Source organism: Dendronephthya gigantea, unplaced genomic scaffold (genome assembly GCF_004324835.1).
Source record: "Dendronephthya gigantea isolate DGI-Jeju-01 unplaced genomic scaffold, DenGig_1.0 000038F, whole genome shotgun sequence".
NCBI classification, from domain to species: domain Eukaryota; kingdom Metazoa; phylum Cnidaria; class Anthozoa; order Malacalcyonacea; family Nephtheidae; genus Dendronephthya; species Dendronephthya gigantea.
Window position 1 is genome coordinate 502,145 of NW_021163048.1, and position 14,616 is coordinate 516,760.

Sequence of the window (14,616 nt, forward strand, 5' to 3'; positions counted from 1 at the left end):
GATTGTCACATTTGTGAATATTTTCAGAGTCGCCGCGCGCCTCAAAATGACCGCGTGTTTTATGAATGCTTGATTCAAAGTAAATACCGTATAACTACAGCATGAATTTTCCAACATCAGTTCATTGTTTTCGGATAACAAGCACAGAAACGTTTCGTTAATTTTCAACGTAAATCTGGCTTTGTATATAGGTAATGTTAAGAGATGACAGGACATTTATATTATATATACTGATAACATACAGGTATATTATGTACTGTAAAAGTAAAAAACCTTCAGAATAAAAAAAACACTAAATATTTTTTAAATATTTTAAGCCCGCGCATACGCATTCAATGGCATATCGCAAGATAAATCGTTTCATTTCAATTTTCAAACACTATAAGCTCATTATTTCGTATTCATTTTCATGGCTTTACTCGGTCAACAAGGCTGGACAATCATTTCTTTCAATTAAATTGTTGCGAGATTACGAGCCTCTAGTTTTTCACTTACTAGTTGCTCTGTGTGAGTGGAGTCAGGATACTTCAAATGGAGATTGTTGCGAAGAGTGAATAAATATTTTGGCAATATCATCAAAGTCGTATGTTTTCGCAGATAAACAATCCATAATTCTTATTCCTCCGATTGTCTGAAAACAGAAATATTTTTGTTCAGAAATAATCTACGCATGCTTCAAAACTTGAGGATACGCGGATGTTATTTCACGACCAGATTAAGAGGAATTTAAAGCGGAAAATTTGACCCCTCAGATCGCATATTTCATTAAGATCCGTCACCCCCTGGTCAAAACGTGCTGTTAATACAACTAGTAATTCATTCGTCTATCACATGCAGTACCTGCAAACCAGTGGCTAGTGGTAGAAGTTGAAGATATAACGTGATCGATGCACCAGGAGTTAATATTCCGAGTTTCTGAAAATATAATTTCGTAATTCATATTTTGATGCCAGATAAATTAAAGTTTAAATAACTTCCCTGCATGCAATCAATGTAGCTGCTACATTATTTGATTTGTTTACTAGGAAACGGCTGTACGTTTTGCAATATTATTGATCATGAAAAGCACTAGTGAAAACTCTTTTACCTTTCCTGACGTGCCACACCAAACGATACCACCATCCTTTGCCTTTGTCATTAAAAGTTGACAGTCAACTTTTCTTTCACTGAAACCATAAGAGAAAATTCATTAATTCACGCGATAAACTAATTCTCGAAAAATCTTCACATTCCACGTTCTAACGCTTTAAAGTCAGTGTTTTTTCTTGCAACTTTATTTCACACAAGTTTTGATAACAAGGAGTGAAAGCTAGACCATTAGCGGTTAGCATGACATCAACAAGGAAAGACAATGAGAATGCTTTAGGTCTTTAGGAGGCCAGTCTTTTTTGGGTGTTTATATCTTGCGGTGGGTGTTTATAAAATGCCTTGGGTAGGAAGTTGAATGTTGTTTACTTCGCTTAGCAACAGACGTATAATTTACTTTACTACGTAACGTACCTCATATTCTGTAAGTTACAAGTTAATTCGAATTTTTCTTCTACAGCAACATTGTCTGGCAGTTTCGTGATCTGGAGTTTCAATTCAGGGGCAGTGGATGGCTAGAATAGAGTTTTTGTATTATTATAATATAGAACACACCTCTCCGCGATTGAATAAGATTCGTTAATAAAGTTCGTCCAACTAAATATGAGACTTTCGCTTGTTACCAGGCCCTACAATCAAGCATTCACATAATGACGAAACTGTCAAATATTTTGTTGGAGGGAAGAATTTTATGTCAGATCAAATCCTATCATTTCTATCTCAGTTTTAATTTCACACACTGGCTACCTCAGGAAAGATTTAGCAATGTTAACGTTAAATACCTACCGCTTTCTGTAATTGACTTGTCTGTAGTCTTCCCTTCTCCCCCATGGCTGACCTCCAAACTATATCTAGTTTACCAACAGCTGACGATGGCGCCTACAAATATCAAATCTAAATATGAAAATCTAGTTGCTTAACAGAATGATGCGTAAAAAGAATAATTAAGTCCACGAGACAAGGAACGTGATCGTTTATCATACTTTAACTTTCTCTTGCATTGTCGGCGAAAACTTTGTCTTGATTCTGTACAAGTATTGATGAGTGTCATTTGGGTTGAGACAAAAACTTTTACCAAGATGAAAATTACTGAAAAGTATAATTTAAAACAATTATTAACAAAACACACCCTATTAAATATAAAATATTGGCAACCATGTGCTGTTAGGGTCATTCACTGACAGAAGCTCTTCTGGTAGCATAATACAATTTTATATCAAACATTTACTTAGGAAGAAGAGTGCTTCAAAGGTCGGCTAATATGCTTCCTCTTTCATATTTCTGTACCTCCTTGGGATAAAAAATATCCACCTTCATACGAAATACTTAAGGATTAGGAGGAAAGGAAACATTTTGTGGCAAATAACAAAAATGGTTGAAGATACGGCAGAAATTCATCAACTTAGCTTTGTCCCCCGCAGGTCATAAATTTAATTCAGTTCAAACCTCGACGTGTCATTTAAATCTTCAGCAGTATAATGCAGCGACGGCTCAAATTTCACCGATTCCATTGTCAGAGGGATTGTTGTGATGTTTTGAACTTGAGCCTCCAGGTACATCTCATCTTCCTAAAATTTATTCGAACTTAAATGTGACGAATTATTACGACTTATTAGACCATGATTCGTAATATATAAATATATTATAACGTTGATTGACAAACCTCCGGATAAAATTTTGTTTTCACGTCAAGCGGTTTGAGAACCTAAAATCATATTACAATAGCCCTATTGCATTATAGACTACTTTTTGATCTATGCAAGGAAATTAATGCAAAAAAAGCACCACAGCTGAAAAGAGCGTCCTGAAATTAGTAGAAATGCAAAGTTTGGCTGCGAAATGTTGTAAAATGTGGAAAATATAGCCAAACTTTTCGTTTCTACTAATTTCACTACGCTTTTTTCAGCCGTGGTGTTTTGATTGCATTTCCTTGCATGGATAAAATAGTAGTCTAAAATGAAGAAGGTCCATTGTTAAACTACTCACAGTACATTCCGACGTAATGTACAGATTGCAGTAGTGTATATAATCCTACGAAGGACAGTGTTCTCTTACCTGAAATTTAAAGAACTTCCGAAAATACATCTTCTCACCATTTGGGGCAGTGTAGCTAACAGCACACACCAGGCTATAGAATTAACACAAACTAACTATAAATATACAAAAATAGTAGAATAGTTTCATAAATTGTCCTGCTTATTTCAGAAAGTTGATAAAACTAACATGGATTTTGGATAGTTGTACGGCATTGTAGTAGCTATACAGCATTCACGGCACGGTCGTATAAAAAGACAGTCAACTTTAAATTATCGTTAGTATCAGAACTGACCAATCAAAATCGGAGTTAACTACGATTTAACTATACCAAAGTGTACTTGACGGCTTTAATACAACCAGCCCTATACCTACTGTCTTGGATGGCGCTTAAAGTAAGGTTTATACACACGATAAAAATTAGCGACTATAGGTGAAATATTGTATTGACCTTGGAATAAAATCAGAAAACTGACCGTAATTGATCGAGAACTCATACACCATTATAATCACGAGAGTAACTTACATATGTGTTCCTAGTTCTTTGACCTCATGTTGAATGACCTGATCAATACTTTTTGATGGATCTAATTTTACGACAGGTTCATTGCTTGTTAAGCTTAACAATGTTAGTCTTTGAGATGACGTCTGCAAGTCAGTCTAAACGAAAAACAGTGAGGATGTGAGCAAGAAAACACACAGATAACAAGGCAAAACCATTTTCAATTATTCAAGCTCTTCAGTGCTCTTTACGACTGGATGACGATGAGGCCTTTATGCACAAGCCTATATTAACTGTTGTATTGATGCAATCTCCGCCTGAAACGAGTCTGGCTTTGAGCAAAACGTCCAATTTTAGTTATACACACACACACAGTGATACACATACTAAACATACATACCGTATGAACACTTGTATCGTACATTCAAAACATTGACAGTTTAATTTACTTATCGTGCATTAACAGAATAAGTTCGTTGGTTTAATTTTTGCCAAAAGATGCGAATTACGTAACCGTTCCGAAAACAGCTGTTTCATGGGTTTTCTCCAAAATAATGCCGGCAGATTTAGAATAGCCCCTAACAGACCTTTTCACGTCAAGTTCGTAACCGCTATATTGCTATAAATTTATCAATGCAAATTCTTTGGTATGTGCACTACTGTACAAGAATGACGTATAAGGAAAGAAATGAAATTCGAAATTGGAATGATCGAAAATAGAGTACTGTTTATATATATGATTTCATGTACTCGTTGGCTGAGATAAAATCACTAACAACGCAAACAATGATATTACGTAATCTTGAAGAATCATCCCATTTCAACTGGGCAAAGAGATGTCCATCATCGAGCCTCCTGCTGATATTCCCTGGCTGTATACTGTTTAAAATACAGTTCAACCATTAGCTAACGTCCTAAAGTAACACTCACTTTTATTACGATGTCTTTGGCTACTTGATTACTATCATTATGAACACAAATATAGCTTGAGAATGTTTCACCAAGAAAAATATTTCTAAATAAAAAGAAACTTGACATTAAACGTAAATAAAGAAAATGTGTTTACAAAGACGAGCAATTTATCATAGCCAATACTATGGTGTTACATAAGGATGTATACTTGATCCACTACACTACGCTGCTCTATTTTCATTTGAATATATATACCGTCGTAGTTTTGTTCAAGTGGATTGGAATCAGTGATATAATGCTGATGAGATGGAGGTACAGAACTGTGTATAAATTAAATCATCTTAATAGTAAAAAAAAGCTATGGTAATTGGGTTAAGGTCTGCCAAAAGGAAGTCAGACAAATTCTTTTTAAATTCTTGCATAACATAGAATTTCCATCCCTGATGAACTAAGAGTTTTACCTTTTTCGGTAATTGTAAACGAGCTACTTAATAAATAGAAAAGTAATGAAAAACTGAAGTCATAGTTAGGAAAACCTCATGCAGAAATAATGCAGTAAAGCACGCCTGCGCAAATAAAAGCTAAAAAGTCTTTCTTCTTTATATAAAAAATTTATTTCTATACATTATATAATAATTTACAAATATATACAGCCTAGTCTAAATATCAGGTTCTTTCCTATTGGAATGTCAATATTTTTAGGTATTCCTAATCATGTCCTCTTTCTGAATGACCAAGACAGCAGCAGAATAAATCACGAAGTCTTTGACGAAATTTTCTTTTCCCCTTTTTATCTGCTTTAACACTCTTGTTCTTAGTCTTAGTTTTCTTATCTGCTACCTCCTTCGTGCTGTCATTCTCTTTTTCTTTTTTGCAGGTAACATATTTCCTGTTTTTCTTTGTCATAAAACCACTGCTACTTGTTACAACAAGTTCCTCTGCAAAAGAGTTGAAGCGAAATACATCAGGTAAAACTTTATTTCATACAGACACATCTCTTAAGCTCAAAGGCAGTCCGTATACGACCTATGGCGGAGATTCAATTTGCCGCACCCAAAATTTCAGTTTACCAAACTTTTAAACTTACCAAAATGGTCTTCATGATCTTCGATTTGACATTTCTGAGACCTTCTTGGCGGTGCTGATTTCATGACATTTCCAGAAACGACAACGTTATGTCTGTCTTTGTAATAATCGTCATCATCATCGTTTTGGTTTGATATGAAAACTTTTGCATATACGTGACGAACGACTGGAGACCTTTCACCGTCGGTTAATTCACTCTATATAGGAAAACGAACGTCATTGTTAATTATTGTCAGTATTCTGTTTTAAACCTTTACTACCAGCCTTACGAGCCGCAACCACAAAATGTAAAGTTTATATTTTCTTCCTTTGATTGATCATACCTAAGCGGTTTAAGGGGATCGAGTGCAGTTTGTTGGTTAACAGGAAAACAATAAAGAATAGACATTATTTTATTACCTCGTCGCCAGTATTTCCTGTATCTTGAATACTGTTCATTTCAGGAATTATAACATCTGAATCACGAGAGATTGTCTTCTCACTGACCACTGGATCACTAGTAGATTCCTGCTTCAATGGCAAAGCACTTTCGAAGTCAGACTGAGGCTTCTCGAGACATGAAGACGCGGCGGCACTCAACACCTGAGTGGTGTCAGCCTCAGCAGCCGGTACGTCGCAAACGTTTATCTCTTCCACACTGAGCCAGGTCTGACTACAGGATTCAACACAGTCATTGCCACTGAGGTCATCGACGGATTCTTTCTCGCCGGTAATTTTCGTTTCACTTTCAACCGTCGGTAATTCAGTTTCTTCTCCCTCACGGCAAAGTGCAACGATAAGTTCAGGAGTGGTCAGCAACGAAAGTTGGTGATCAGTTTCATTGTCCAGCTCTCCAGCATCAGGACATTCGCTTTCTGCATTAATAAATTGATCGTCACAACTTTCATTACGGAAGCCAGGGAGTGGTTCATCAGGGAGACTTTCATCCACGCTTTCTTCGTCAAGAGATTTCGTTTCATTCTCTCCCTTGTCATTCTCACCAGGTTCTTCGGAACCTTTTTCAAAATAAATAAAAAAAATATATATTTCAACATACGACGCAGCATGTCAAACGTTAGCGCGCGCGAATTCTCTGGCACGCGCAAATGGCGAATGAAATTGATGGCGTGAAAGTTAACGTCAGCGAGCACGAGTCAATGGCGCGGGATCACTGGCGCGCGCAAAATGGCGAATTAATTAGGTAGTTGCTAGGCAATTAATTATTGCTAGGCAACTACTTCGGCTGCCTAGCAACTAATTACATAAAAAATTTATTTAAATGAATTTGCGTAAAATATACGCCGCAAATCATCGCAAATAAGCAAATTAAATTATTAAAATATTTAGAAATTAACTCTTACCTTCTCCCTGGTCTCTCTTTGCACTTTCTTGAAGTTTGTTCTTGTTCATTTCTTCTTCGATCAAGATTTTCTTAGCATTGTCGACCAAAGCGAAGACGTAGTTTTGTATTTGTAGAAATTCTAGAAGCGGTGGCTGGTACTTTCTTCCAGAGTATTTATCCAACCGATATCGATTTTGATTACTCGCCATTTTAAAAGAATTTTCACTCGTAAAAAGTAGTGTTTTCACTTGCGCAGTCAATCAATTATGACAAAGCTAATTATTGCGTCAAATCTTTTTACGCCATCGCATCCGCAAAGCATTGTGGTAATCAATTACCGCACTGACCGTAATTACACTGTAGAGTGTAGATATAATAAACAAGTTTTTTAAATACTAATCGCGCAAAGCAGTTGGTTGAGTTTATGGCACTAAAGAATGCGAGACCGTTGACTCCCTCTTATTCCTAGGGAGTATCCGCGATATTTTTTAACTACTCAACATTGCTAAACAGCATTTCTTAAGATCTAATTTGAAATCAATTTTCTTAAGTGAACTAAATCCAACTTGAATTTTCGTATTTGCAACAGTCTGGTAGTATGTATATGCTAGATGCAAAATTACTGACCCAAATGTTTGAGGCAAAACTAGCAATTCACCCAATGCAAAATTTTCTAATCCCCTTGCAGTTCCAAGATCTTTTTTAAATGCATCAGAAAAAGTAGTTCCTGAAATATAATACATGTGATTACATTCACCTAGTCCAAAATGATAATAGAATGCAGGATCATGTTGTTATGCTATAAGATCTCACAATGAACCTATAAGATCTTACCATGATCCAACAGGGCAACATTACTATGACGATATAACCTGTGATCCAACTTACTACAATCCTATAGCATCTTATCACAATGCTACAAAATCTTAGTTGCATCTGTAATCAGATGTCTCGTCATTTGGTTAAAGATCTTACCATGATCCTAAATATCTTAGCAAGATCCTGTAAGATCTTACAACACATGATCCTTTCACAGTTACCTGGTAAATTATGCTTTTCTGTTGCCACAGGAATTGACACATGCAAGGAAGGCTTTGTCAATCTCATGACTACAAAAAATAAAGAATATTTCATGAAAAATCTATAATGATCCTGTGATATTCTACAGAAGCATTATCAAACATTCCCCTAGAAAACGTGAATAGGACTAAACAAATAAAAAAAACCCGTCAGGAAATAGGGGCAATATACATTCAACAATTCTCTTATAAAATAGAAATATCTTCCAATTCACTATATCAAATTGGAACCTTTAAATAAGAGCTGTGCTGCAAAGTCTGCCTAGACCAGAACTAGTAAACAAACATATCTTTTCATTCTCTTTAATTTAAACTAGAAATCCGTGCAAATTTATACCTTTCAAAGCCAGAAGATGTTCCGTTGATGTCTCCATCTTGAACCTGAGCCACAAAGATAGGGTACGTTTGCTCAGCAATTTCTCATCACAAAAACAAAATGTCGGACAAAATTCACAAAAATTAGATAAAAAAATAAATTAAAATAAGAAAATGTTAATTATATTAAATCTTTACTTTCTCTATGGCTGAATTAAGCAATAATCCTAGAGTAAAGAAGACTATCAACAAAGGTGTAAGTACATGAGTGACAATGTATTGAATGATGATCAGATGAGTGCATGGTTGATATTAATTATATTACAAAATTTTAAATAATATTCATTACTAATATTTCATCAATGGGAAATCAAGTGATCAACATAAAATGAAGTGGGGATGTATCCATTATTTTATATATGCCTCCCTTGCTGACAAGAGTTTGAGCAGGGCCTGGGGAAATGTTTGTCTAGGATTTCTTCCACATTAATGAAAATTACACTTCCAACCCAGTACCCTGCCCCATTATTCTAAGGAAAATATTTCCAAAACAATGTGTTTGTAACTATGTTTTTTGCATATCACCCCTATTACACATCCTGTCTTCTAGGTTTTAGAATGTGGTGTGTGTGAAGACATATTTGCATTTCATGGTGAAAAAGTTCCTCGCCTTTTGCTGTGTGGCCATACACTATGCCACGAGTGTCTAACGAAACTGCCACTACGAAATAGGACTGTAGTTTGCCCCTTTGATAGACAGAAAACTGAACTTAGTGATTCAGGCGTGTGGGGGTTGAAGAAAAATTTTGCACTATTAGAGCTACTTGAACGACTTAAAGTTGCCCATGTGCCTTTAGTCAATAATTTTGAAGAGGATGAGAATAAAGTTAAATGTGATGAAAATGAAGAGCATTTAGCTTCAGTTTATTGCACAGTTTGTGGGACCAGCTTATGCAGTTCATGTAGTGAAATAACTCATGCCACAAAGACATTAAACAAACATAAACGAGTACCATTATCTGAGAAACCCTCGGAAAAGGCTGTTTGTCCTGACCATCATGAACGGATCATTGAGTTTGCTTGTGCAGAAGACATTTGCCAAAATAATCCATTAATGTGTGTATTGTGCAAAGATTATGGCAAACATAAAGGCCACAAACATCATTTGGTGATGACTGAAGCAGAGAATGTGAGATCTTCTATATTAAATGCTATTCAGCATATCAAGTTATTTAGTGAAGATTTAGCAAAGGCTACACAGAAAATTGAAACAGTCATACAAAAAATTGAAGGTTAGTTTAACGTTTATATCCATGGGTACCTCCTGTACAAACTGGTTCTGCTATAGGGCTGGCTTTGAGAAGTCCTGGAAGTTATTTCGTATTTGAATTTCGCAAATGCTATAATAGAATGAGCCATTTACATTTGAAGTAAGCAGTGTGTCTTTCTCCTTCACAGGCTCAGTGGTGGTTGAGGATGACGCAGAAGGACAATCTCATTCACGACACGTGCTGGGAACTGGAGATATGGCACGAGGGAGAGTACGTGATTACTTCAACGATTTACGTGAAACTGTCAATAGACAAGAAGAAGCTGGGTTAGCTGTGGTCGATAGTTATCTACGTGATCAGTTGTCATGGTTAAGACAGAGGCAAGAAGATATGGTGGTGCTTAATTCACATACATCAGCAGTTTGTTCGCATTGTGAGAAAACACTCAAGTCTGACGATAGCCAAGTATGCATCTTGTATATTCATGCAGGAACAGTCGTGCAATGAAGACAAGCACATTAAGTTTATCTTTACCCCACCTTGTTCACGCAACTATTAAAATAGCTTCGGGGGTTCATTCAGGTCAGAAGGGAATCCGTCTTGTCTCGCCACATCCCATACGTCTTGTGTAGCGCCCCACGCGCAGTGTCAAGTGTTCTAGATTTTCAATGTCATCGTTTTGCTAGGGATGAGGTTAACAGAATGAAGCTCAGCTTGTTTTTTATACCCATTGTTCCTTATAATGTCGATATTTTAATGCTCTAGGTGGTCGCCTCGCGTACCGACATTCTCAATGTTCTTCAAACTGTCCAAGAACAACAGCAACAATTTCTAGAAACTGCAGAACTGTGTTCATCTGACGGAAGTATTCCTATTGCTTTCACGAAAGACAATCGCGTTCACATCGGACCCAAGATGGAAATGAGAGTTGTTGCCTTGGGGTTAGATGGAGCCGGAAAAACCTCAATACTTTTCAAGCTGAAACAAGACGAGTTTGTTTCAACGATAACAACAATTGGTAGGTGAAACATTTCAAGTAACTCTCACTATCCACGTACTTCAAATGTTGTCACTTCTCCCCTTTCAAAATCAAGTGTCTGTGGCAAGCAAGCTTACCCAGGTATGGTTGTAAACCTGTTGCCAATGATATATAATCTCTCACAGGGTTTAACGTTGAAACAATTGAACATAAGAATCTAAAGTTTACGATTTGGGATGTTGGTGGATTGCACAAACTACGACCTTTATGGAGACATTATTATCTGAATACACAAGGTAATGCCTGAATAAACGCCACTGACAAACAAGATCTCGTTCCATTCACTTTATAATGTTCTACCAAAGTGCTCATGCAAGTCCTTTCGATAATATATTTTATGCTTCCAAGTCCTATTAAACTGAAAACATACTGGTTTGGTATAGTATAGTTACAAATAGCTACATGGATGATAAGGAAAACGAAGACCCTTTATCATTACTGTAACGCGGTAAATGGATAGATTCTTTGTAAATCATAAATTAGATGTATGTTTCAGCTATAATATTTGTCGTGGACAGTAACAACAAAGAGCGTATGGAGGAGTCTCATGCTGAGTTAGTAAAATTATTGACGGAAAAGAGATTAAGTGATGCCTTGTTACTGGTGTATGCCAATAAACAGGTAATGACATCCAGTATATTCTTTCAGAAACTGTAACGTGATATCCAAATAAAAATATGGATGGACCAACTTTAAGCTAACCGTGATCCATCTTGTGTCTAGTTGTTTTATCTTTTATTTATATTTTCAGGACCTACCAACAGCGTTAGATCTTGATCAAGTCACAGAACGTCTTTGTCTGCATAAACTATGCTGTGGTAGAAGCTGGAATGTGATTGGTTGTGATGCACATAGTGGGCGTGGCCTTCGTGAAGGATTGGACTGGCTTGCAGCTCAGCTAATGTCTGAATTTCCTCCATAATCTGATATGACAGAACTCGAATAACTCATGTAAAATGGTTCTGAGTACACAAAAAAACTCTAATTCACAAGGCAAAAATATCATGTTACCAACCGTGTTTTAGCGAGAGTGATTTGCACTCAAGTAATTTACTCAGTTATTGTGACTTATTCCATGTACAATGAGTTCTTGTAACCGTACCGCTCAGAGAACAACTTGACTTGCAACTCAGGTGATCTTCATCTTACTCTATAAATTGCTGTGATTTACTGTTTGTAGACACCAGCAATGTCACTGGATTGTATGCAATAAATAAGATATAAACTCGTTTATTTCGTTCCATATGGGCTGCTTGCATCCACAACTTTCGTCTTAAGTTCAGTTTTTACAGCACTCGATACCTTTCCAGAACTACTTGTGCTAGAACGTTGTGAAGACGAATGACGTCCTATAGTGAGATATGTATACAATCAATGCTGAATTTCTTATAGCACTACATTACGTCACACGTTGTTACGAAAATAAGTTAAAAATTTTAAACCCGTGAACTTTATGCAAAGAAATAACTGAGCAAACGATTGTGATAGATCAACATTTGCAACATTTACAACTAAGCATGTGTACCACATGGATATTTGCTGTGAATATAGCAACTGCTTATAGAAGTGGGATAGCATGCATGTATCGGTATTTTCTATAGGTACAATGGGTTCAAATAAACTGACCCAATCGCCACATTACCTTGAGATGAAGATTTATGAGATGATGAACTGCCTGATGACAAGCTTGAGGATAATCCTGTCAAATATTGATTCGAATTAAGGTTGGGATAATGTTCATTGAGTTGGGAGGCAAGATGTGAAGTTTTTCTAGGCTATTTTATTTGTTGCAAAAGGCTGGAGGTATACCCACCTTTACCATATGTTATGGCACCTACAAGTTTTGGTACATCTGCATTCACATTGGCAGATGACTTGGAAGCTGTTACAAGGAAAAAATAACAGAATTGTCTGTCAACACACAACAGTGAATTTGCCATTAAACACAATTTCGCTAGTCTAGTTCATTTCTATGATCTAAATATTTCCAACCTGATGATTGATCAGTTTCCCAATCATCTCGTGCTGCACTGATCATTTCAACTAAGCTTGACAAAGTTGCATTAAAATCAGCAATTTGTCTCTAAAATACATGGAAAGAAAGTAAAGGTGTAAAAACAATGGGGCAGGGGAAAAACATGCCTTAATTACTCTGGAGTAAAGTACCAAGATAAACAGTGATAATGATAATAGCTGATTATCTTGCAATATCTTGGCATCTCCATCTCCATACAAACATGGATAGTTTGGTTACCTGTGTTAATTCACTGGACATGTTTGAGGCTGTGGCTGATAAAACTCTCTCTTTATCTTCCACTTCTGGTTCATATTTTGTCCTCAGGTGATCAGGCACTGCAGAAAATACAAAAAAGCTTAAATTAAACAATCCCATCCAATTGTTTTTGTTTCAAAGCCTTGCTCCTTTCTAATTCTATTCAAGCAGATCAGAAATAAAGAACAAACTTTAAACGCTAAAAACTTACCAACTTCGTGGTTAAAAGCCTGGATACGACTTTCCGTTGATTTCTAAAAATTATTTCAAATAATACACACTATAAAATATTGCTTTTAGGCAAGTAGCAATCCCTCAGTAAAACCATCTTTTGCTGTATTCTATACCTGTAAGTCAGCATCGGGCTCTTGTTGAACCAACAATGGCAACAAAACAAGGTTACGAAGTACTGGTATTCTATCATTTTTAATTACTTTGAACAGAGTGCTAACTTGACCTGTACAAAGAGGAATAGTCAACTTAGGTTCCTGAATAGGCTGAACTATTCATAAATTTTGCCCATCAGGAGCAGCTAGTGTATACTTAGTGGATAAAGATATTGATATATTTTGAGACATTTGAACACATAAAATCATACTTTGATAAATTTAAAAATTTCAGCCAAATTCGCAATATATACCTGAAATGACTGCAAAATTATCGAGAACTTGTGGCCTGTAAAAAATTATATATTTGTAAGCTCACTAGTAATTATTAGGGCAAGTACAAAAAAGAAAATAACTCAAAGGCAGAACAAGGGCGGATCTTAGATATATATCTTAGAGTTTTCTAATACATTTATGGTTAAAAGAAAATAACTCAAAGGCAGAACAAGGGCGGATCTTAGATATATATCTTAGAGTTTTCTAATACATTTATGGTTAAAACTCACCAGGTTAATTGTTGATGTTCTATTTTCATCAGAAAACTTTGGCATGAATTTTTTAAATCTTGAACACGATTCAATAGAGCATCGAGTGTCGTTTCTAGTATTTTCTCATCCTAGGAGTAATTTAAAAGTAATAAAATTCAAAAGGATATAAGCCATTGTAATGATATTGCTTTTAAATCACTGCCACACTTATTTAATTGTATGTATGCACATAGTAAAACTACTTAGGGAAAATGGCACAAAAGTGACATTTTCTCACATGTGCATGACCCCATCTATATTACACCTGGTTTGCAAAGGACAGCTAGTGTGTATATCCTTCCCTTAGTAATTGCATCATGGTAATAGTTATTGTTCTAATGGTAATCATCCAGGTTGGAAACAGGTGGGGTAACAGGTTAGCCCAAATAAACACAGTCACAGTTGCCATTGTATCAGTTGTATGTACATACCATGCAACCGAGTATTGGACACACAATTTTGATGTGTTCTATTTTTTTACTATTATTTTTTAGCATGCAATTTGCACACTTTCAAGCTGGCCACCTGATCATTACAACTAGGAGTCTGAAGTTTTGTTTGGGGGTTGATTAATTATTCACTGAAATTTATATATAATTATGCTTTTGAGTATATGATCTACAGGTTTTATGGGTGAAAAAATTAAAAAACCAAATAAAATCTATTTATAATACCTGCATTTTTATTTTAGTCCATACAAATAAACACTGTCTGGATCTTCAATGGTCAAAAAATGAAAAAAGTCAAAATTAGTGAAATAGTCTGAATTCGAAAATACTGCCGGAC

At 35.8% G+C, this 14,616-nt stretch overlaps 3 protein-coding genes across 4 annotated transcripts; 1 reads left to right on the forward strand and 2 right to left on the reverse strand.

The window, feature by feature from the left end:
• Nucleotides 1-283: 283 nt before the first annotated feature.
• LOC114526468 (trafficking protein particle complex subunit 13-like) lies at nucleotides 284-8,437 on the reverse strand. Its single transcript, XM_028548076.1, has 14 exons — nucleotides 8,358-8,437; nucleotides 7,982-8,050; nucleotides 7,569-7,668; nucleotides 4,553-4,637; nucleotides 3,647-3,780; nucleotides 3,142-3,214; nucleotides 2,750-2,791; nucleotides 2,533-2,654; nucleotides 2,070-2,175; nucleotides 1,873-1,965; nucleotides 1,501-1,601; nucleotides 1,088-1,166; nucleotides 841-915; nucleotides 284-631 (listed from the first exon to the last, which is right to left on the reverse strand). The coding sequence occupies exons 1-14, from the start codon at nucleotides 8,392-8,394 to the stop codon at nucleotides 518-520; spliced, it is 1,230 nt and encodes a 409-aa protein (XP_028403877.1). The 5' UTR covers nucleotides 8,395-8,437; the 3' UTR covers nucleotides 284-517.
• Nucleotides 8,438-8,463: 26 nt separating this feature from the next.
• LOC114526470 (E3 ubiquitin-protein ligase TRIM23-like) lies at nucleotides 8,464-11,585 on the forward strand. 2 transcript variants are annotated; one of them, XM_028548079.1, is made up of 7 exons: nucleotides 8,464-8,591; nucleotides 8,946-9,627; nucleotides 9,794-10,071; nucleotides 10,372-10,624; nucleotides 10,771-10,881; nucleotides 11,142-11,266; nucleotides 11,397-11,585. In XM_028548079.1, the coding sequence occupies exons 1-7, from the start codon at nucleotides 8,541-8,543 to the stop codon at nucleotides 11,565-11,567; spliced, it is 1,671 nt and encodes a 556-aa protein (XP_028403880.1). In that variant the 5' UTR covers nucleotides 8,464-8,540; the 3' UTR covers nucleotides 11,568-11,585. The 2 variants fall into 2 exon arrangements, with proteins under 2 accessions (XP_028403880.1, XP_028403881.1); XM_028548080.1 differs by lacking the exon at nucleotides 11,397-11,585 and having other exon boundaries at nucleotides 11,129-11,200.
• Nucleotides 11,586-11,850: 265 nt separating this feature from the next.
• On the reverse strand, nucleotides 11,851-14,599 carry LOC114526471 (mediator of RNA polymerase II transcription subunit 8-like). The gene is made up of 10 exons (XM_028548081.1): nucleotides 14,505-14,599; nucleotides 13,810-13,919; nucleotides 13,558-13,592; nucleotides 13,265-13,374; nucleotides 13,129-13,171; nucleotides 12,900-12,997; nucleotides 12,638-12,728; nucleotides 12,459-12,527; nucleotides 12,288-12,344; nucleotides 11,851-11,994 (listed from the first exon to the last, which is right to left on the reverse strand). Exons 1-10 carry the CDS (start codon nucleotides 14,508-14,510, stop codon nucleotides 11,876-11,878), a joined length of 738 nt encoding a protein of 245 aa, XP_028403882.1. The 5' UTR covers nucleotides 14,511-14,599; the 3' UTR covers nucleotides 11,851-11,875.
• Nucleotides 14,600-14,616: the final 17 nt, after the last annotated feature.